General features: G+C 40.4%; 1 protein-coding gene across 1 annotated transcript in view; it reads right to left on the bottom strand.

Annotated features, from left to right (window-relative positions):
- Positions 1 to 2542: 2542 nt before the first annotated feature.
- LOC144691777 (MORC family CW-type zinc finger protein 3-like) overlaps positions 2543 to 21815 on the bottom strand; it is a 62865-nt gene continuing 43592 nt past the window's right edge. The window contains exons 17-19 of the mRNA XM_078560238.1: positions 15217 to 16111; positions 12434 to 12558; positions 2543 to 11488 (exon numbers count right to left, since the gene is read on the bottom strand). Coding sequence (XP_078416364.1) covers positions 11347 to 11488; positions 12434 to 12558; positions 15217 to 16111 — 1162 coding nt within the window. The 3' untranslated portion in view covers positions 2543 to 11346. The remainder of the gene's footprint in view (positions 11489 to 12433; positions 12559 to 15216; positions 16112 to 21815) is intronic.

Raw genomic sequence — 21815 nt, 5'->3', positions numbered from 1 at the left:
GAGGCTTTGGAATTCATGCCAAGTTAGTAATTGAGGCAGAAACCATGTCAACATTAAAGGTTAGATTGGGTAAATGGATGAAAGGATATTGGAATATGGATATGGATGGTAAATAGGTTGAGAGCTCAAGTAGAGGGTATGGGCTGATACAGACTGGTTGGACCGAATAGCCTATTTCCCTGTTGTAAATTCTATACATTTCTAACCAAGAGATAGGAGAGGCAGACTTAAGAATAATCTGAAAAATGTTTTGGAGAGGAGAGGTGGGGGAGAGCGAACGAGCAAGAGATGGAGGAGAGCGAACAAGTGAAAGGTAGAGAGAGAGCATTGACTTGTAAGTTTTAACTTGACCACAATTCTCTATGCTCGCTCTAAATGTTGATTTTTCACACCAGCCATCCTGGTGAGCTTTTTGAATATGACCAGTCCCAGTTTTTTTTCTAACTTAAGGGGCAGATTTAGTTAAAAACATATTGTGCTTCAAGCTCTCCAACTGGTTGTAGGATATTGAGGCCTGGATGAGAGGTTTTCTCATTTATTTCTGTATTACTGAAGCTATCTCCTTGCCATAATATCCACTATTCCATCTTGAACATCACAACTATGATCTTGGACATGGAGGTATAATATGTTCAGCAAATTTTCTCAAGGCAAAGTTAAGCCAATTAAATTTGTTCAAGGGTTTGGAACAAGCCTCTCAAGAATCAATGTCGAGTGTTAGAAAACCTTCATTACATTTATGCTATCTTTTGTCCTTCAACTTGGAATTCTATTCATTTAATACAACTCAAAAAACAGTTTTTTGTGCTCATTAATGCAAGCTAATCTATTTTACACCAAGTTCCACCATCAATATTCACAACTATAGTACATAATTTGTTGGATTCAAAGTAAAACAAACTCTGCCTTTCACTAGGAAGTGGTCATTATGACCTGATAATCAGACTGCCGCCACCTAGAAGTTCCCCTCCAAGAGACTCACCATCCTGACTTGGAAATATATGGTCGTTTCTTCAGTCATTGGGTCAAAATCCTGGAACTCCCTTCCTAACAGCACTGTTACACCACATGGATTGCAGCGGTTCAAGAAGGCAGCTCACCACCATCTTCTTAAGGACAACTAGGGATGGGCAATAAATGCTGGCCGAGCCAGCGAAACCCATATCCCGTGAATTAATTTTTAAAAATCATTTAATGATCCTTTCATCCTTAACCACGTACTAAACAATCAGGGAAGCTACAAGCGACTTCTTTAATACAGCTTGCTCCTATTTTCAGGACTTTTTCAAAGAAATGGTTTGCAATTCTTTCAAGGGGTCCGGTAATGGATGAACATCTTGCCAAAAGAAAATGCTGCCCCATCATAAGCAATAGATACCACTTAAGCATTGAACAATTGATCTTTGAGGTCACAGTGGCAATTGCCCCTTCTGGACCCAATATATTTTCTGATCCACTCAAGTCAAAAATAACTAATGCAAAAAGGGTAAACTGCTTGTCTTTAAAAATTCTGACCAAGTACCATGTCAGGTGGCATTTTAATCAACAACTAAAAATAAAAGTGGAAGCAAATGTGTCCTGAAAATTTCTCAAATCTTATTGGGCGACAAGACTCAAAATGATCGAGTGTAAGCTGATCACTTAACCATCACAACACTTTTTTCTGCACCTGATTAATGTTAGTAGCAAATAATAACAGCCTCCATAAACTGACAAATTTTGCCGAGCCAATATTTTATGAAGACAGTGCAATCTTGGCCACTGTTAAAAAGGTTACTGACAGTCTTGTGGCGCAGTGGGTAGCATCCCTACTTGAGCCTGAAGCTCTGGATTTGAGTCCCACCCCAGGGCTTGATGGTCAAAGATGCGTTCATGCACGGCCACATACGGCAATGGTGAGAACAGGAGAGATTCCTGGTCAGCCATGTGATAGAAATTTGGAGCTTCTACAATCACTATCCTTAGCTCTAGGCTACAATGTGCATGTTGCCACAGCAACGTGGTCTCCCAGAGTGATCTGTAACACAGCATCACCACGCCCAAGGAGCACAATGGTTGCACTCAGCATCAGAAGGATGTGGGCTCCAGCTCCATTCCTGTGGCCTGAACACCAAGTCTATGCCAACTCTTCAACCCAGCACTGAGGGTGACAACTGCATTGTCAGAGGCGCCATTTTTTGGATGATATGTTCATGTGAACATATATCATGTCATGTCAGTATTCAACAAGGAGCAGAGGATTCCCTCCAAAATTCTGGCTCACAATTATTTCTCAATCAGCATCGAAAAATAGATTAACTGGTCATCATCTCATGGCTGTTTGTGCATCCACACTCCTGTTTGCACACCGTATCACATCACTGCTTAAATACTGGGGCCTACCAGTGCCCACGGTCAAGCAAGTTCTCAATCATGAGGACCATGAGAAATAGATATCAAAAATGAAATGTCCCCAGTTAACAATTGTATGTTTAATTCTGTAAAATATTACAACTTTTCCTCCACCTCAGTCCCAAAAATGGTTAAATAATTAAACTACAGCCATTGTAAAAATGGAAATTTAATGAGCAAGACAAGGTATAAAATGCTTAAATACACACATTTTAAATCTTTTTAATGGAAAATTCTTGTTTACAAAAATTTCAATACATTCATAAAAAGCTTCCATAATTCTCATTGAAATCTGCACAAAATATTACAATTGCTTTTCATTTGCTGTATTTAAGCTTTGAGGCAACCAAATGCATCTCTCACAATTCCCCCTGATTTAACAAAACATTAACTGTTATGATATATATATTAACATTTTATTAAGAACACCAATAATATTAGTCTGTTGCATTTTCTTCATCAAGAGATTTGTAATCTTTTAGGAAGATGAACTACAGATAACAGATTATTAACAGATAAAAGATAAAAATACATTCAAAACATCTCGTGACACAGGTCACTTCGAACACAGACGCAAAATGCAGAACATTAGATTGAGAGATGCTATGAGTCAGTTAGAATATTCTGGATGACACTGTTCTGTCAAAACTTTGAGAACTATGGAGTCAGTACTTGCCAATATTTAACATGCATCCTCAGCAATTTATATACATTTTTAAATATAACTTAAAGCCATTGTGTTTACTCCCAAAATTTCATCTTTTTTTGGATGATGGAAGAATAGGACAGAAATAATTTAACCCAAGTAGCCTTCATGATTTACCATTTAAAACTAATCAAGACTTCTCTTTACATGCTTATACTCTTTGAAATGAATGTTTTCACCCAAAAATTAAATTTGTCATATACCTAGTTTTTTTCAATCAATAAATGCTGCTTTTGTACAAAAAGAAATTACTTCAAGAAAGTTTTGCAGTAATTTCTAGCATAAAATGAAATAATGCTTCAGACTATTCAGAGATGAATTTGCACCGAAAATTAACCAATCGATTCATTGCATTTTTGAATAGAGCCCAGCATGAAAAGCAGAATGTAATTTTACATATATTTTGATCTTTGAACATTAATTTGAATTAATCTTATTGGTTAACTGAAACAAAATACATCAGCCAGCAGAGAGTCAGAAAGGAAGCATCTTTGAAGATGCTACAAATATAAGTAGATAAATGGAACTATCACCAAATTCTTTTTGGACTTGAAGAAAGCTATTGACAAAGTTCTTCATGAAAAAACTCAACCCAGAAGCCATGGGAATGCAAGGTAAAGCATCGGTCTGGATAAGACTGATTTAAAAATAGTGCACCCAGTTGAATTTTGCCTAAGTGGTGAGAATTAAACTCTGAGGAAATGCTGAGTGGAGGCTTGCGGGTGTCCCCATAGTTTCCACACTACAAAAAGTGACCGGAATACCAAAATAGACTGCTAGGTGTGGATATGGAATTTTAACCTTCAAAGTAGCAAATTAAAATTTAATATGGAGGAGGAGGAGAGGAGGTGAGTGGAGAGCATATGGAGGGTGGGGTGGGGTAGGGGTGGTGGTGCTGGAATCTGTCCTCAGTGAAAATGAAGATGGGCAATAGTAAACAGTAGCCATAGTCAATGGAAAACAAAAATCAAGCACGGTGTAAAAAGGGCTGTTGATTCATTATTATTGAATTCATGCGTTCTTCACTGAAGACCAATTTAAGCCTTTGAACTTTTGCACATTAACTCATTAGGTTGAAAGGCGGGTGACAAGAACCCTTCAGATTTCTCCCCCACCCCCCCAAAATACTTATTTTAAGAAAGTTCAGGCGACATCAAGAAGCTGAAAATGTTGGATTTAATCAGCCAAACTACTGCCAAAGGATTAAAACATCAATAAATAATAAAGATGTGCACTAACTGCACAAATCAGCACGCTGGAAGGGTTGCTTTTCATTATGCTCATTTTCATTCCCATACATTTATGTCAGTACACTCAACACTGCATAACTCCCTCCAGCTTGTACCCTATGGTTCTAGTTGCTTTGCTCCAGGTCATTGGATATTTGGGGTAATTTTCAACTCCTGGGGGAGGGGATGGAAGCAGGGAGGCATATTGGCTGCCCCATTGACACCTAATCTTTCAGGCGCACCTGCAAAACCTTGAAGCTTAAGCATCCTTTTGTATGGGACTTTTGTTTAAATGCATTTTGGAAGTTGAGGTACCCGGCCAACTTGTTAGGTTACTCGTTCAAAAACATCAAAGAGGTTGAATAACCAGGAGCTTTCCTTTCCGAGTCCATGCTGGCTGCTGTTCACAGGGTTACCACACAGGCAATCCTCAAAAATTTTATTTAGTTTCATTATAATACCCTAATGCTGATGTAAAATCTGGCTTTCCAACACATTAACCAGGTGACTGGTATACAATGCTCAGTTTTGATCACACCACATGAAAAATGTGCATTAATTGGAAAGGGAGTGGAGTATATCATCAAGAATCATCCCAAGTGTAAGGGTGAGAAGGAAGGAGGAAAGATTAAAAAAGCTCAAACTCTACAACGTAGAAAGAAAAAAGTTTAAGAAGGTGTCCTCACTCAGATGAGGTTAAGATAAATCCACATTACTTCAAAGTCAGTCAGGTGAGTAACAAGTAATTTAACTTTGCAAAATATGAGTTTAAAATGGTAATAAGTAGAAACATTTTCAAAGGGTAATAAATGTTTGAACTATGTTTCCAGGCAAGGTTGAAACACTGCTAAAGGGATCAGGTTTTATGAGCTAAATGGGCTTTAACTTAAGTTCTTAAAACATTAGGATGCATTTGAAAGCTATAAAACTGATGAATGAAACTTGACAATATTGTAGTTTCTAGATGCAGCAGCACTGACATTCATTTAACAAAATCACAGGTTTTGTGCTCAATATTTTCACTTTGCAATCAAACCTTTTTTTTTAAATTAACAGGTTTGTTTCCAAAGGTCATCATTTACTTTACACATTTTTCATATACAAAAAGGGCAGCTAAATCTGTCTAGTGCATAGTTTGCAAATACAAAATGAACCTCTGAAATTGCAGACCTGAATCAGAGTACAGTTTTGCTCTTAAATTCGTAGGACGAAATAGTGAATTTTCATCATTTCGAAATGAGGGTTATGGCCCACATTCCATTTCACCATCACTGGAAGTTATTCCGCAGGAGGCAAGCTTTTGTACAGAGGTATACTGTAATTGTCAGATAACAAGCATAAAATGCAGCATGATTAAAAATTAAAAGTAGTCAGGGGCTGAATTTTGGAAGAGTTGTGTTGGAATGAAGAGCCTTGTAAAGAAGATGTACTCAGTGTAGCCTGACTGAGCAAGACCAGCATGCACTTAAGTTTCTGCATTTATTTACATCAGTTATACTCAATGCTTGTAAACAATGTTTTGACCAAAGAGAGTAGAACATGCAGATTTCAAAACCTTAACACAAGCAAATTACGCAAACTTTTGTAAATAATATATCTATAATAGGAGGCTGTAAAACTGTTCTCAAAACAAATGTGTCTATTCAGGCAAGGCAGGTACAACTGCAAATAAATCTCAAAATGCATAAAATTTACAACATAAAATACAAAGCAGAACCAGGCCAGCCAGTGATTTCTTCTTGAATGCAAGAAACATACAATGCATCACTACAATTTATGCTTTATTATTTTTTTCTGCTAATATTCAAAAGTTTGTGAAAAGTAAACAAACATACTCAGGGGCTCAAGTTATTATAGGTTTCAGAATGATAGTTCCATCAAATCCTTAAAATGCATTTAAACACATGGGATAGGCTAACTTTAACTTCATAAAGAAATGGCTTTACATTTTCCCCATGATACTTTCAGTGCTATGTCATGTCATTGCTGGGCCAGTTTAAAACCATTTATTTAACTTTGGTTGATCTATTTTTCCTTCTATGACCAAATTACACCCGCTACCATCAGCATACCATGGCTGCAGTGTGTACTATGCACAGCCACAACTTGTCAAGCCTTCTTTGGCAGCATCTCAGAAACCCACAACCTCAACCACCTTAGATGGACACAGGTAGCAAGTCTATGGGAATACAGTCAACTTCAAGCTCCCCTCCAAGTTTCACATCATCCCGACTTGGACGTTACTCGTCGCCGTTTCATTGTTGCTGGGACAAAATCCTGGAACTCCCAACTGAACAAGAAAGTTGAAGCACTTTCACCATATAAGGGTCACTGTTTAAAAATAAGGAGTCGCCTATTTAAGACAGGGATGAGGAAAATTTTTTTCTGAGGTTGCGTGTCTTTGGAACTCTTTTTCTGAAAAGGCGGTGGAAGAGAGAGCCTTTGAATATTTTTAAGGCAGAGGTAGATAGATTCTTGATAAGCAAGGGGGTGAAAGGTTATCGGGGTAGGTGGTAATGTGGAGTTGAGGTTACAATCAGATCAGCCATGATCGTACCGAATGGCAAAGCAGGCTCGAGGGGCTAGTGGCCTACTCCTGCTCCTAATTAGTATGTTCACATGTTTGTATAGACTATAGCAGTTCAAGACGGCCCACCAACACTTTCTCAAGGGAAACCAGGTACGGGCAACAAATGCTGGCATTTCCAGCAACATGCACATCCCAAAAAATTGACGTCACAAAAATTGAGATAACTGTCTTGGGGAAATTCCAACAATTGAGGCTGGAATTCAAAATTTGGCCGTGTGGTCAAGTCCAGCCACCTAGGGTAATATATATTCAGCAATATCAATTTTAAATTAAATATTGTAGATGCATTACATTGAATGCCAAAGGGCTACACATCACATGGTAGAACTTAGAAAAAGCAAATAATTAGTGGAGAGGGCTAGTTCTCTGGAGAGAATCTGATTTTTTAAATTTCAACGATGAGTCACTCTTCACAGCTCTGTCACACCATCTACTTGTTGGCTGATAAACAGCACATGTAACAGTCTGGGATCATTTTGTCTGACTGCCTTTTTGCAGTGAACAATGCACAGCAAGAGATAAAAGGAGAAATAGTATGAAAATGAATAAAAGTGAAAGATTTCATTGTATAGTAGACTTGCTTAAAAAGGCCTAAAATTACATTACAGTTACCTGAATAATGAAATTGACAATGAAGCAACCCATGCCAGCCTACAGGAGAGCAGCTAAACCTTTGAATTTGAAGTGATATTGGCATCACATAAATGCCAGGTTTATGACCATCTTGAACAAAAGACAGCTTATTCATGACTTTCAGCTGCACTGCCAAAATACATTCTGGAGGCGACTACTGACCAGAAGCTGAACTAAAATCATCAACATAATGGCTATAAGAACAGGGCAAATCCTGGGTACTCTGGAAAAGGTAGCTCATCATCTTACCCTCTAGGTTTCTCCACCGCCTGGCTAGAGTCTGCACTGTAATGGAATATGCACTACTCATCCAAATAGGTGTAAGCACAACAGTCAAGAAGCTGATTCCTGAGATGAAGGGGCTGCCTTAAGGAAAGTTCGAGCTGGTTGGCCTTAGAAGAACAAGAAGTGATCTTATTGAAACATACATGGCGGGGGCAGGCACGGAAGAGGGTGTCTTCCCTCATTAGGGAATATAGAACTGGGGGGCAGAGTTTCAAAATAAGGGGTGGCACATTTAAGATGGAGATGAGAAGGAATTTCTTCTGAGGGTCCTGGCATCACCCAAGCCTGAAGGAACCCACATGTGATTAAAGCTTCCACTTTTATTTTGAGCATTAATTTTCCCCAGAGAGCACTGGAGCAGACATTGACTATATTCAAGCCTGAGACAGACAGGTTTTTGATCAACAAGGGTTATAACAGTTAGGAAGGAAAGTGCAGTTAAGGCCAAAACCAGATCAGCCATGTTCCTACTGAATGGCAGAGCATGCTTAAGGAGCCATACAGCCTACTCCTGCTCTTACTCTTATGTTCCCATCCTGGACATAGCCATTTTCCTGAATAGTGCCTCTGCCATGGATTCAATATGCACCATACCCCTCCGCTTCCAGCACAGTGGCTTCAGTATTTATAATCTAAAGGATATATTGCAACAGCTCATCTGGGTTAGGTAGTTGACTATATCTTCACTCGTGGCCTCCAGAAGGAGGAAAGTTCTGGGAACCCTCATTACCTCAAGTTTACCTCCAAGTCACATATTTTGATGTGGGTATGTATGAGCACTCCTGGGTCAGAATCCAGGATTTCCCTATTTAACACGATGTGGAAGTATTATTATTACGGGAGGATTGTTCAGAGCTGGCCCATAGCCATCTGAGGGCAACTGGGATGCGCAATACATGCAGCCTTGTTGGTGACATCCACATTCCAAGAACACACAAAAACAATTCATTGAAGAAGGTAGAAGCATACATGTGCACATTGCATATACTGTCTGTTGTACATTAAGAGGCACATTAGGAATGATGGGTATAGAATATCTTTGTATGCATACACTAACTCAGAGATTGAAAGTGGCGTGATAGTACAGCTGTATATTTTCACAAATGAAATTTTGAATATTACAGAAATTTTCTATTAGAAGTTCTGACCATATGGTACATTTTAAAAAAGATAAATAGCTTTTAACTTCATCTTCCTAGGAGCATCAACATGTACTGAAACAAATCACACCAATGTATTGACTGAGTACAAAGTATTTTAGTGACGGGTCAATCCACATTGCCCCATTTTTGTGTTAAAATAACCCAAGTCAATATTCCATCAGCAAAGCAATTGAAAAATAAATTGTAACCCACATATACAGTCAAATTCTAACTATCAATTTACAGTTAGATATTAACAGAAAGCACTCAACAAAAATTCTTACATGCAAAGATGGGAGGGATATAAAAAAGTGTACTTGGCTGGTCTGTGGCCTGGTATGCAGTAACATATTAAATGGGTCGAGGTAACAAACCACAGCTTAGCTGCACCTCAACTCGGAGACTAGTTATTCTATTTATATTTCATGCAATTTGCATGAAGAGTTCCATCCTGTCCAGAATTTCCTGTGGTAGAGTATGAGGTCATCCACCAATACCCTGCCACAATGAAATGAAGCGATGCTGGGTTTTATTTCAATGTGTGTTACAGGGAATATAATACTTTATATATATATTTTTCTCCTGTCTTTTACTGACGGCATTGATTTCTGAATGCATACCTGATTCCACACATGCTGGTTGGCCGGCACCTCAGTCAAGTGGGGTAACCCATCTGTATGCCTGAACAGCAAGCATCGCAGTGGGCACCACAGTAAAGACTGATTCTGTCCACAAATTCTCCACATGAAATGAAGGCCCAAGCCAGCTTTTCCATTCTTAACCTAAGGACATTATTGAGGCAGATTGCTATTGCTGTCCTAGCTGAGAATAGAGGCTTCAATACCTGCAGGCTAGAAGGGAAAGTAAAAAAAGGTAGGATTCTCAAACCTAAATCACTATTCAAAAAGAGGCTGAAAAGTGCATGTTCATTCAATTAGAAAATGATCTGGCTTCGATGCGATACCCTCTGCAACTGAACAGCCTGGTAAAACTATAGGCTTGCACTTGTTGAATGGCCAATTAGGTAAAGACTAGAAGACTAGAGACCAATGGAACTTCCTGCAAGAGTCTAAAGAGAGGAAACGGGCAAAAATAAATTAACAATATATTTTAAAAAGGCATGTCCTCACCACAGAGCTGTAGAATTTCTCCATGTTCAGTAACATAATAAATGTTTCACTATCTCTTAATTAAAATAGAATAACTGGAGAAATGAAGTTTGAAGTAAAGCATATATTGATAAATAAAGGGAATAATTGAGTAGTGAATTTAGCCTTAGATGAATATTTGAATTGTTAACAGCTATCTGGTACAGAAATGTGCATGCAGAAAAATGGAACAAAATAAACTTCTGCAGAATATCAAAAATGTTAGGGTTGGAAACCAAATAGCTTTGGGCAATCCTTCAAATCCCTCTGCACATTTCAAAATTAAAACAAACTGAGTTATCTTTCAATTGTCTAAACTACGTATACATACAAACCTACCTCCTAGGAGTGACCTTGGCTCTTCATGGCCCCACTTTTTTTCCAATCGCCAGGAAAGGAAATTAAGCTCTGTACCACATAAACTACATTTACTCCAATACAAAAATAATTTGGGATATATGGTAGAATCTGCATGAGTGGCTGAGCCCTAATGCAGTGCAAATTCATTCACACTTTAAGAACTGATTATAATTCATTTACCATGGGTTGAAAGCATGTTTCTGTACTACAAATACTAGCTAATACTATGTAACACTTCATAGAGAAATTAATTACAGTAACCATAAGAGCACCATTATTCAGCTTAAAGACTAACAAAACATGCATAAAATCACTGCTTATGGAACATGAACGAAAACTCTTGAAAGGTTGCTACATTTCTCATTTTAACAGAAAATTATACCTAATTGACCAAACAACATAATACTTTCCCATTTTACTGATCCCAATTTGTTTTGGAAGGTGGGCAGTCAACATCTTAGCCTCAGATGGCATGAGCAAAATAACTGGATAAAATGCCCCAAAAGGGAATATCATCCTCATGCAAGAGGAAAGAAATTAACAATACTAGTTTGAACTGTTTACTGTAATTGAACCTGCGGCTTCCTCAAACATGCTTCAAACTGCCCATAATGCTCATTCAGTCTGCAATATATTAATGCTGCTTTGCACCAAAGCTGGAAAAGACTTACTAGCGGCTCACAACTTAAAAAAAGTCAACACTTTTGGTCTATTGAAAAAATATTAGAAAACATAGTTATCACAGAAGTGCATAATTCGCTTAATTGTAAGCTCTGGTTTTATCAAAAGTCTATTTGATATGGTTACATAATCCACTGGATACCTTTACAATAAATCCATTATGTAAAACAGGAGACAGTCTTCATGATGCATTGGCAGATAAAACTTGGTCCAAAATCTCATCAACAACATCACTTTCATAGTTTATTTGTGCTAAGTCCAGTTCAGGTATAATATTAACCAAAAGCTGTGCAACACCAATCCGCAGAGACCGGAGTTTCACACTGTAAGAGATGAAACGTTCACACATTAACAATTGTGATTTGTCCAACAGTTCAGTTGAGCTCACTGCAATAACAGCAGATAAGACTGTCTTTACATTTTTTTTTTTGCAGAGACTCCTGCAGAAGGAATGCTCCAACACACATCTATGAGAGGAATGCTACTATAACACTCTTTAGTCTCTTTTGGGAACTTTTAAAAAAATTATCCATGTTAGTGTTGTAAAATGGCAAAAGCTGCATAATGTAATGGTTTCAATTTATTTTTAGTGGCACCAAAACCAAAAAGTAGTAAATTCCACCAGAACAGATTTTAGAGTAGCGTGTATTAAACTCCCAAGTAATTCCAGTGACAATATGAGCTACTCCTGGCGTCAGCTCTGTGCCTTCTGGGAGCTTTCACTGAGCGCACCCACACGCATGCGCACACTTCAACGCTCTCGTACTCCTCCCACCCCCCACCCAGGCAGTGCTGAGGTTATCAGTGAGCGTTTGACGCTGGCTGGCCATTAATTGGCTGTTGGGGCCATATAACTGGGCGGCAGACCACTGCGCGGATGCTCCCGGGCACACCCGACGAGGCAAAAATTCTGCCCAATGTGCTTTACACCCGCCAAACATTCTTTCCCATTGAAGTAGGAGTGTAAAACAGACTGCCAATTCACTGCCCGGAATCAATTTCTAAAGTACATCATCCTGATCCTGCCTTCCCCCAGTTAATTCATAATTACATATCATCTGGCATGAAGCACTCTGCATTCATCTTGCCTGTCCTTAGTCAGCTCTACTGACTTCCCGTTCTTCAGTATCAAATCCCCATCTTCAATTCCTGCCAGCCACATTCCATCGTATATAAATAATCTTTTTTTTAAAACCAGAAGTCCCAGAAGATGTTAAATATTTTAATTTTCATTGTCTCAAATAAAATCTAAAAACTCAATGTTTTACCTGCTGCCCTCTGGAAGGTTACTCTGTTGTGCTTCAGTGGCTTCACGCTTTAAACATTCCACTTCTTTAGAAAGATTTGCCCATTTGAACTTGAGTGTATCATTTTCACTTTGTAATCGTTCAGCCTTTGCCGGGAAGGGAAAGGAGAAAAAAAACTCACTTTGTAACGGTTCCTTCCAAATGCGACAATAGACCACAGTGCTAATTTTTAGAACAGATTGCTAAAGCCTACAAGCACAGTACAATGGAAAAGCCCCAACATTCTGAGACTTGTTCAGCAGGAAGAGATTGGGAAATCAGGCAAGGAGGCCAGCACACCAAACTTTCCAACCATCAATAGAAGTGAGACTACGCTGCTGAAGAGGTATCGGGCAATGTCAAAGCTTAAAAAAAAACAAATGCTAAGAAATCTTAATTAGAAATTGTAGAAGACAGAAGACGACAGCCTGGTTGCCACAAAAAAGCAAAAAAATTAAATCAATACTTTGCTAATTAAAACAAGCATCTGCCTCAAGCATATATAGACTTGGTGTAATAGAGTTACATGCATTAGCCTGACATTCTGAAGAATAAAATACTTCCATTTCCTTACACAAACCACTTAGTCTCTCTGATGATGGTTTTACTGAATTAAACTGGATGTTATGATTACAATTAAATGTTTGCATTTTGATTATCGCAATAATTATAGGTCCATGGCAGAGCAGCACTCCTCCAGTTTCAGTATAGCAGCTTGATGAATGTGCATTTACCTGACTCAAATGGAACCTATTCAGTTGTGAGAATTGTGTCAGTCTGTGTATGTATCATTGGTGCATTTCAACCAAGGTCAGTGCAATATGAACACAAAATGAGATTGTCAATTGAATAGCAGTGGTGAGTATATACATTTCGGATGAGCATCCAAGAAAGAAGTGGATTGAGGCTATTCAAAACTGAGACTGAAAGAGGAAGATTGTGAGAAAACAAGGCAGAGAGCAAACATGAGAGCTCGTGGGTGAGCAAGGTTGACTGATCACATCCTCTGTGTTCCTGCATTCAAATCCAGAATCTCAAGGTAAAGAATACCGTTTTAATCCATTCTTCAATCAATCCTTTGTAAGTAAGTTTAAAGCATCAAAAAACATGATCTGGAAACCACTGAGCACACTGGATACATCTTGGCTGTAGTGCTGAAGATTTACACTCCAAGAACAAGTTGTGCTCGTGGCCATGCTGTTTCAGTACACCTGCAATACTGGCATCCACCTGACAGTGTAGAAAATTGCCAGGTATATCCTGTTCACTAAAACCAGGAAAAATCCAATCTGGCCAATTACTGCCCTGTCAGTTGACTCTCAATTGTAAAATTGACGGAAGGTGTCAAACTTAGCAATAAACTGTGCACCAATACTCAGCTTAGGTTCTGCCAGGACCATGTGTCTCCAAATACAGCACATCCATTGTGGAAGAATGGGCAAGAAAGTAGGATTCCAGTGGTGGGGTGAGAGTGGCTACCCTTGACATCAAGGCAGCATTTGACTGAGTGTGGCACCAAGGAGCCCTTATAAAACTGAAATCAATGGGAATCAGGAGAAACTCTCCACTGACTGGAGTAATACCTAGCACAAAGAAAGATGGTTGCAGTTGTTAGAGGCCAATTACTTCAGCCCCAGGTCATCAGCCCAGCCACCACCCCATGATATTCAACGGCATTACCATCACTGAAAACTCAGCGGCCAACTTTCTACGAGTCGTCATTGATAAGAAAAATAACTAGACCAGCCATATAAGTACCTTGATCACAAGAACAAGTTAGAGCCTGGGTATTCTGTGCCAAGTAACTCCTGACTCTCAAAGCCTTTCTAGCATCTACAAGACACAAGTCAGGAGTGTGGTGGAATGCTCCCTACTTGCCCGGAAGCGTGTAGCTCAGGAAGTCTGACACCATCCATGTGATTGGCACCCCATCCACCACGTTACATTCACTCCCTACATCACCAGCACACATGGCTGAAGCATGTACCATCTACAAGATGTACTGCAGCAACCTGCCAAGACTTCTTTGATAGTACCTCCAAACCTGCAACCTCCATCGCCTAAAGGGTGAAGGGCAGCAGATGGCATGGGAACACCACCATCTGCAAGTTATGAGGCATCTTCTCTAGGAAATACATTGTTATTAGGCCAAAGTCCTGACATTCTTAACTTAATAGCACTGTGGGAGTATCTTTAGCAGTTCAAGAGAGCAGCTCACATTCACCTGCTCAAGTGCAATTGAGTATGGTCATTAAATGCTCAACTTGCCAGCAATGCCTGGAACAAACAAAAAAACAACAGCGTAATGTATGATTATGTCCCCACAATGAGCAGTGCATCAGTGACAAGAAGCCATAGCCAGAGAATTAACACAAGCATCATAAAAGGGGGAGGATACGAATAATCACTCTTGTACCAGATTATGACAGAATGCTGTGTCAAAAATAACTGTTAAATCTGAAACAATCAATACTTAAGATATTAATAATGAAAAAAAGTGACAGATAATAAAAATTAAATGAGCTTAACAATAGTTAGCATGGATATACAATGTACCAAAGTGATCTTTCAGTGCTGAAATTTCATAATTCTATAAATTAAAATTAATAAGGCGTAACCACACTGAATGATCTACATGCAAAATGCTCCACAATTCAACACAAACATTTGCTATAGACTAAGTAAAGTGATCAATGTACAAACATTTTTCTGTCATGCTAAAATTTGAAAACACATTCACCCGCTTGTATATTTTTGTTACTTACTTCTTCCTTATACTGATCCCGCTCAGACTTGCAACTGTCCAATTGTCGGAACATGCTGTCCAACTGCAGAACTAGCTCGTCTTCCTCCTTTTTTACCAAATGATCATTTTCTTTAAGATTACAAGTGAAACATTCAAACTTTAAATTCTCCAATGTCTGGCACTGTCGCCTTAACTTTTCCATTTCCTGGAGTGCCAGGTCATATTGGGTTGTCTTTTCCTCATTAGTAAGTTTGCAGAAATTTTCCACTTTATCTGCCTTGTCCCCAATAATAAAGTCAGACTGTGTACATTGATGGCAGATCTCTTTTTTGACATGACACTCACTTTCATCAAATAGCTTTTTTTGCAATTTTTCTAGCTCTTTTTCTAACTGTTCATATTTTGTCTTATAGTGATCCCTCTCTTCAGTCATTGTTTTCAGCAAGTCTTTCTGGATGCTTACTTCTTCGTTGGTTTTAGGTGTGCTTTCCGTGGCATCTGCCAAACATTGAAGTGTGTCATCACAGGGCTGCTGAATTTGTTCTTTCTGATCACTGGTGCTACTTGAGGGGCTCTGTTTTTCAGATGTGGTGCCCTCTTCCTTGACAGAAATTGGTGAGTTATCAGTTTGTGTCCCTGTAGCTTTTCCTTCACGGTTGTTGAGCAACACAACATCATCGTTGCAACAGTCGGTCGTATCTGTACTTGTTTTGTGCTCACGTTTTACTTTTGACAAGTCAAAAGTTAAAATAGGCCTTGGTGTGCTTTTTTCATCGATAAGGATGACATCGTCATTCAATGTTAAATCAGTAACAGTTTCTCCATTCACAGAGCTGTTAAGAGTCACTCCTTCATCTAATTTTGGTTTTTTTGGATTTGGACTTGCACCCTCAAAGTTAAGTAATCGTTTAGCACTAAAAAAAAACCAAAATGTTAACTTTAATGTGCATAGCAACTGCAGCACTGTGTTACTCAGTTATTAGGAAAGGAATTTTTAAAGCACTCTCCCAGTATTTGTAGGATATAAATAATTATGATTCAAATGCAAGTAAATTCTCATTTTCAAAAGTATCTTTAAGTCCAATTTTATATGCACATACTTGATCTAATCTCCATACGATTTCTTCAAGTTGCAAGTTATTCTAATTTTCCTCTCTTGTAGCTGCTTAGGTATTGTTCCACAGCTACCTTTCAGTACCTTGCTCATGTGAGTTTGTTCAGCTAGTGTTAATAGGATACAACCAAGCTCAACCCAGTCCCCACCCAATGCACATTTTTCAGCAAAGGTCACTGGTCAAAAACAGGAAACCTAGATTGTTGCAGTGAAATAGACTTGCACTTATATAGCACTTTGTGACCACAGGGGATTCCAAAGTGCTTTACAGCCAATTAAATACATCTGAAGCGCAGGCACTGTTGTAATGTAGGAAACACAGCAGTCAATTCACACAGAGTAAGCTCCCACAAACAGCAATATGACAATGACCAATTTATGCATCTGTGGCAATTTTGAGAGTAAATATTGGCCAGGACACTGATAATTCCCCTGCTCTCCTTCAAAGTAGTGTTATGGGATCTTCTACGTCCACTGAGAACAGATTGAGCCTCAGTTTAACATCTCATCCGAAAGACAGCACCCCCAACAGTGCAGCACTCCCTCAGCATTGCACTGGAATGTCAGTCTTGCCTTGAGTGGGACTTGAACCTGGAACTTTCTGACTCAGAGGCGAGAGAGCTACCAACTGAGCTATGGGAGACACCAGATGAGACAGCAATCATGAACAGAGAACAGGCTGAACTTTGGCCTTCCCAAGGGATGTTTCTATTTAGAGTCACAGGAGCAGTACAAATTGAAAATTCTACAATTGGTGGTGAAATGACCTCAAATTATTTTCAACTATATTTAAATAGTTCATTACTTGCTCAAGGAAGCAACAAAGCTTAAAAAGATTTACATTACAGATGAAGCTTGCAGCGAAACATAAAATAAAATGAGATTAGTAATCATTTAGTCAAGTTCAGATTTATCCCAAGCAATGCAACTTACTGAACCCACAACCAACAGTATCAAAATAAATCTTGGGATAGCTTCTCAAGGGCAACTAGGGATGGACAATAAGCGCTGACCGAGCCAGCAAGGCCCACACCCCTTGAATAATTTTTTAAAAATTGGGATGACGTTTTAATTTTGAATTCCTCTCTGGCCACAGGGGAGGTGCCAGAGCACTGGAGAACAGCTAATGTGGTTCCGCTATTTAAGAAGGGTTGTAGAGATAAGCCAGGGAACCACAGACCAGTGGTTCTCACGTCAGTGGTAGGGAAACTATTGGGGAAAGTTCTTAAGGAGGGAATCTATCTCCACTTGGAGGGGCAAGGTTTGATCAGGGATAGTCAGCATGGCTTTGTCAGAGGGAGGTCATGCCTAACAAATTTGACTGAATTTTTTGAGGAGGTGACCAGGTGAGGGTAGTGCAGTTGATGTAGTTTATATGGATTTCAGCAAAGCCTTTGACAAGGTCCCACATGGGAGAGTTATAAAGAAGGCAAATGCACATGGGATACATGGTAATTTGATAAGGTGGATTCAAAATTGGCTTAGTTGTAGGAGACAGAGGGTGATGACAGAAGGATGGATTAGTGACTGGAAGCCAGTGTCCAGTGGCGTACCATAGGAATCTGTGCTGGGTCCCCTATTATTTGTCATTTATATAAACGACATAGATGACTATGTGGGGGGATAGGATTAGTAAGTTTGCGGATGACACAAAGATTGGCTGGGTGGTTAACAGTGAGGTTGAGTGTCCTGGGCTACAGGAAGATATAGACGGGATAGTCAAATGGGCAGATAAGTGGCAGATGGAATTTAACCCTGAAAAGTGAGAGGTGACACTTTGGAAAGAGTAATTTGACAAGGAAGTATTCAATGAACGGCATGACACTAGGAAGTTCCGAAGATCAAAGGGACCTTGGCGGGTGTGTCCATTGATGTCTGAAGGCAGAGGGGCATGTTAGTGGGGTGATGAAAAAGGCATACAGGACAATTGCTTATCAATCGAGGCATGGATTATAAAAGTAGGGAGATCATGTTGGAGTCGTATAGAACCTTGGTAAGGCCACAGCTGGAGTACTGTGTGCAGTTCTGGTCGCCACATTATAGGAAGGATGTGATTGCACTGGAGGGAGCAGTGTTCCCCTTAAAGGGTCAGTCACGAGGGGACATAAGTTCAAGGTGAGGGGCAGGAGTAGAGGCGAAGACATAGCCGCATCAGTGGGGATGAAGAGAAGCATTTCTTCAGTCAGAAATGCCGAGTGGATGATCAATCTCAGCCTCCTCCAGAGGTCCCCAGCATCACAGCTTCCCCAGCTTCAGCCAACGCCATTCACTCGATGTGATATCAAGAAGCGGCTGAAGGCACTGGATACTGCAAAGGCTATGGCCCTAACAATATTCCTACGAAAGTACTGAAGTCTTGTGCTCCAGAACTTGCCGCACCCCTAGCCAAGTTGTTCTAGTACAGTTACAACACTGGCATCTACTGGGCTATGTGGAAAATTGCCCAGGTATGTCCTGTACACAAAAAGCAGGACAAATCCAACCCGGCCAATTACCACCCATCAGTCTACTCTCAATCATCAGTAGTGATGGAAGGGGTCATCAACAGAGCTATCAAGCAGCACTTGCTTAGCAATAACCTGCTCATTGATGCTCAGTTTGGGTTCCGCCAGGGCCACTCACCTCCTGACCTCATTACAACCTTGGTTCAAACATGGACAAAAGAGCTCAACTCCTGAGGTGAGGAGAGAGTGACTGCCCTTACATCAAGGCAGCATTTGACCCAGTGTGGCATCAAGGAGTCCTAACAAAACTGGAGACAATGGGAATCAGGGGAAAACTCTCTGCTGGTTGGAGTAATACCTAGCAGAAAGGAAGATGGTTGTGGTTGTTGGGAGGTCTGTCATCTCAGGTCAGAACATCACTGCAGGAGTTCCTCAGGGTAATGTCCTCGGCCCAAACATCTTCAGCTGCTTCATCAACGTCCTTCTTTCCATCATAAGGTCAGAAGTGGGGATGTTCGCTGATGATTGCACAATCTTCAGCGCCATTCGCAACTCTCACAGAATCACAGTGCAAGAGGTACTTTGGCACATCGAGTCTGCACCGACACGTGAGAAACACCTGACCTACCTAACTAATCTCATTTACCAGCACTTGGCCCATAGCCTTGAATGTTATGACGTGCCAAGTGCTCATTCAGGTACTTTTTAAAGGATGTGAGGCAACCCGCCTCCACCACCCTCCCAGGCAGAGCATTCCAGACCGTCACCACCCTCTGGGTAAAAAAGTTTTTCCTCACATCACCCCTAAACCTCCTGCCCCTCACCTTGAACTTATGTCCCCTTGTGACTGACCCTTCAACTAAGGGGAACAGCTGCTCCCTATCCACCCTGTCCATGCCCATCTTAATTTTGTACACCTCAATTAGGTCGCCCCTCAGTCTTCTCTGCTCCAACGAAAACAACCCAAATCTATCCAACCTCTCTTCGTAACTTAAATGTTTCATCCCAGGCAACATCCTGGTGAATCTCCTCTGCATCCCCTCCACTGCAATCACAACCTTCCTATAATGTGGCAACCAGAACTGCACACAGTATTCCAGCTGTGGCCTCACCAACTCCCCAACAACTCACCAAACAACTTAAACATGACCTCCCTACTTTTGTAATCTATGCCTCAATTGATAAAGGCAAGTGTCCCATATGCCTTTTTCACCACCCCACTAACATGCCCCTCTGCCTTCAGAGATCTATGGACACACACGCCAAGGTCCCTTTGTTCCTCAGAACTTCCTAGTGTCATGCCGTTCATTGAATACTTCCTTGTCAAATTATTCCTTCCAAAGTGTATCACTTCACACTTTTCAGGGTTAAATTCCATCTGCCACTTATTTGCCCATTTGACCATTCCATCTATATCTTCCTGTAGCCCAAGACACTCAACCTCACTGTTAACCACCCAGCCAATCTTTGTGTCATCCGCAAACTTACTAATCCTACCCCCCACATAGTCATCTATGCCGTTTATATAAATGACAAATAATAGGGGACCCAGCACAGATCCCTGTGGTACGCCACTGGACACTGGCTTCCAATCACTAAAGCATCCTTCTGTCATCACCCCCTGTCTCCTACAACTAAGCCAATTTTGAATCCACCTTATCAAATTACCCTGTATCCCATGTGTCTATGCCTTCTTTATAAGTCTCCCATGTGGGACCTTGTCAAAGGCTTTGCTGAAATCCATATAAACTACATCAACTGCACTACCCTCACCTACACACATGGTCACCTCCTCAAAAAATTCAATCAAATTTGTTAGGCATGACCTCCCTCTGACAAAGCCATGCTGACTATCCCTGATCAAACCTTGCACCTCCAAGTGGGGATAGATACTCTCCTTTAGAACTTTCTCCAATAGTTTTCCTACCACTGATGTGAGAACCACTGGTCTGTGGTTCCCTGGCTTATCTCTACAACCCTTCTTAAATAGCGGAACCACATTAGCTGTTCTCCAGTGCTCTGGCACCTCCCCCGTGGCCAGAGAGGAATTAAAAATTTGGGTCAGAGCCCCTGTGATCTCCTCCCTTGCCTCCCTCAGTAGTCTGGGACACAAATCATCTGGACCTGGAGATTTGTCCACTTTTAAGCCTGCCAACACCTCTAATACCTTGTCACTCTCTATATCAATTTGCCTAAGAACCTCGCAGTCTCTCTCTCCCCGAGTTCGATACCTTCATCCTCATTCTCTTGGGTGAAGACGGACGTGAAGTATTCATTCAACACTCTAGCGATGTCCTCTGGCTCCACCCTTGGTCCCTTAAGGGCTCTACTCCTTCCCTGGTTAACCTTTTCCCATTGATATATTTATGGAATATCTTGGGATTTTCCCTACTTTTACCAACCAGAGCTTTCTCATATCCCCTCTATGCTCTCCTAATTGCTTTAAGCTCCACCCTGCACTTTCTGTACTCCACTAATGCCTCTGCTGATTTGCTTCCCTTGTACCTGCTAAAAGCCTCTCTTTTCCTTCTCATCATAACCTGAATACCTCTGGTCATCCATGGTTCTCTGGGCTTGTTACTCCTTCCTGTCACCCTAGAAGGAACATGTGGAGCCTGTACCCTCCCCATTTCCTTTTTGAACACCCCCCACTGTTCCTCTGTAGATTTCCCCACAAGTAACTGTTCCCAGTGTACCTTGGCCAGATCCTGACTTATTTTACTAAAATCCACTCTCCCCCAATCCAAAACATTTTTTTGCAACTTGTCGATTTCTTTGTCCATAACAAACTTAAACTGTACCATGTTGTGATCACTATCGCTAAAATGTTCACCCACCACCACCTCAGCCACCTGTCCGGCTTCATTCCCCAGAATTAGGTCCAGCACTGCGCCGTCCCTTGTTGGACCCTCTACATAGTGACCTAAAAAGTTCTCCTGTACACATTTCAAGAAATCCACTCCATCCAAGCCCTTAACACTATGTCTATCCCAATTAACGTTGGGAAAGTTGAAATCACCTAATAATCACCCTATTGTTATTGTTTTTATACACCTCCAC

Source organism: Cetorhinus maximus, chromosome 16, assembly GCF_964194155.1.
Source record: "Cetorhinus maximus chromosome 16, sCetMax3.hap1.1, whole genome shotgun sequence".
Taxonomy (NCBI): domain Eukaryota; kingdom Metazoa; phylum Chordata; class Chondrichthyes; order Lamniformes; family Cetorhinidae; genus Cetorhinus; species Cetorhinus maximus.
Note: the sequence above shows the minus strand (reverse complement) of the source record. Positions and strands in the feature narration are given on the sequence as shown.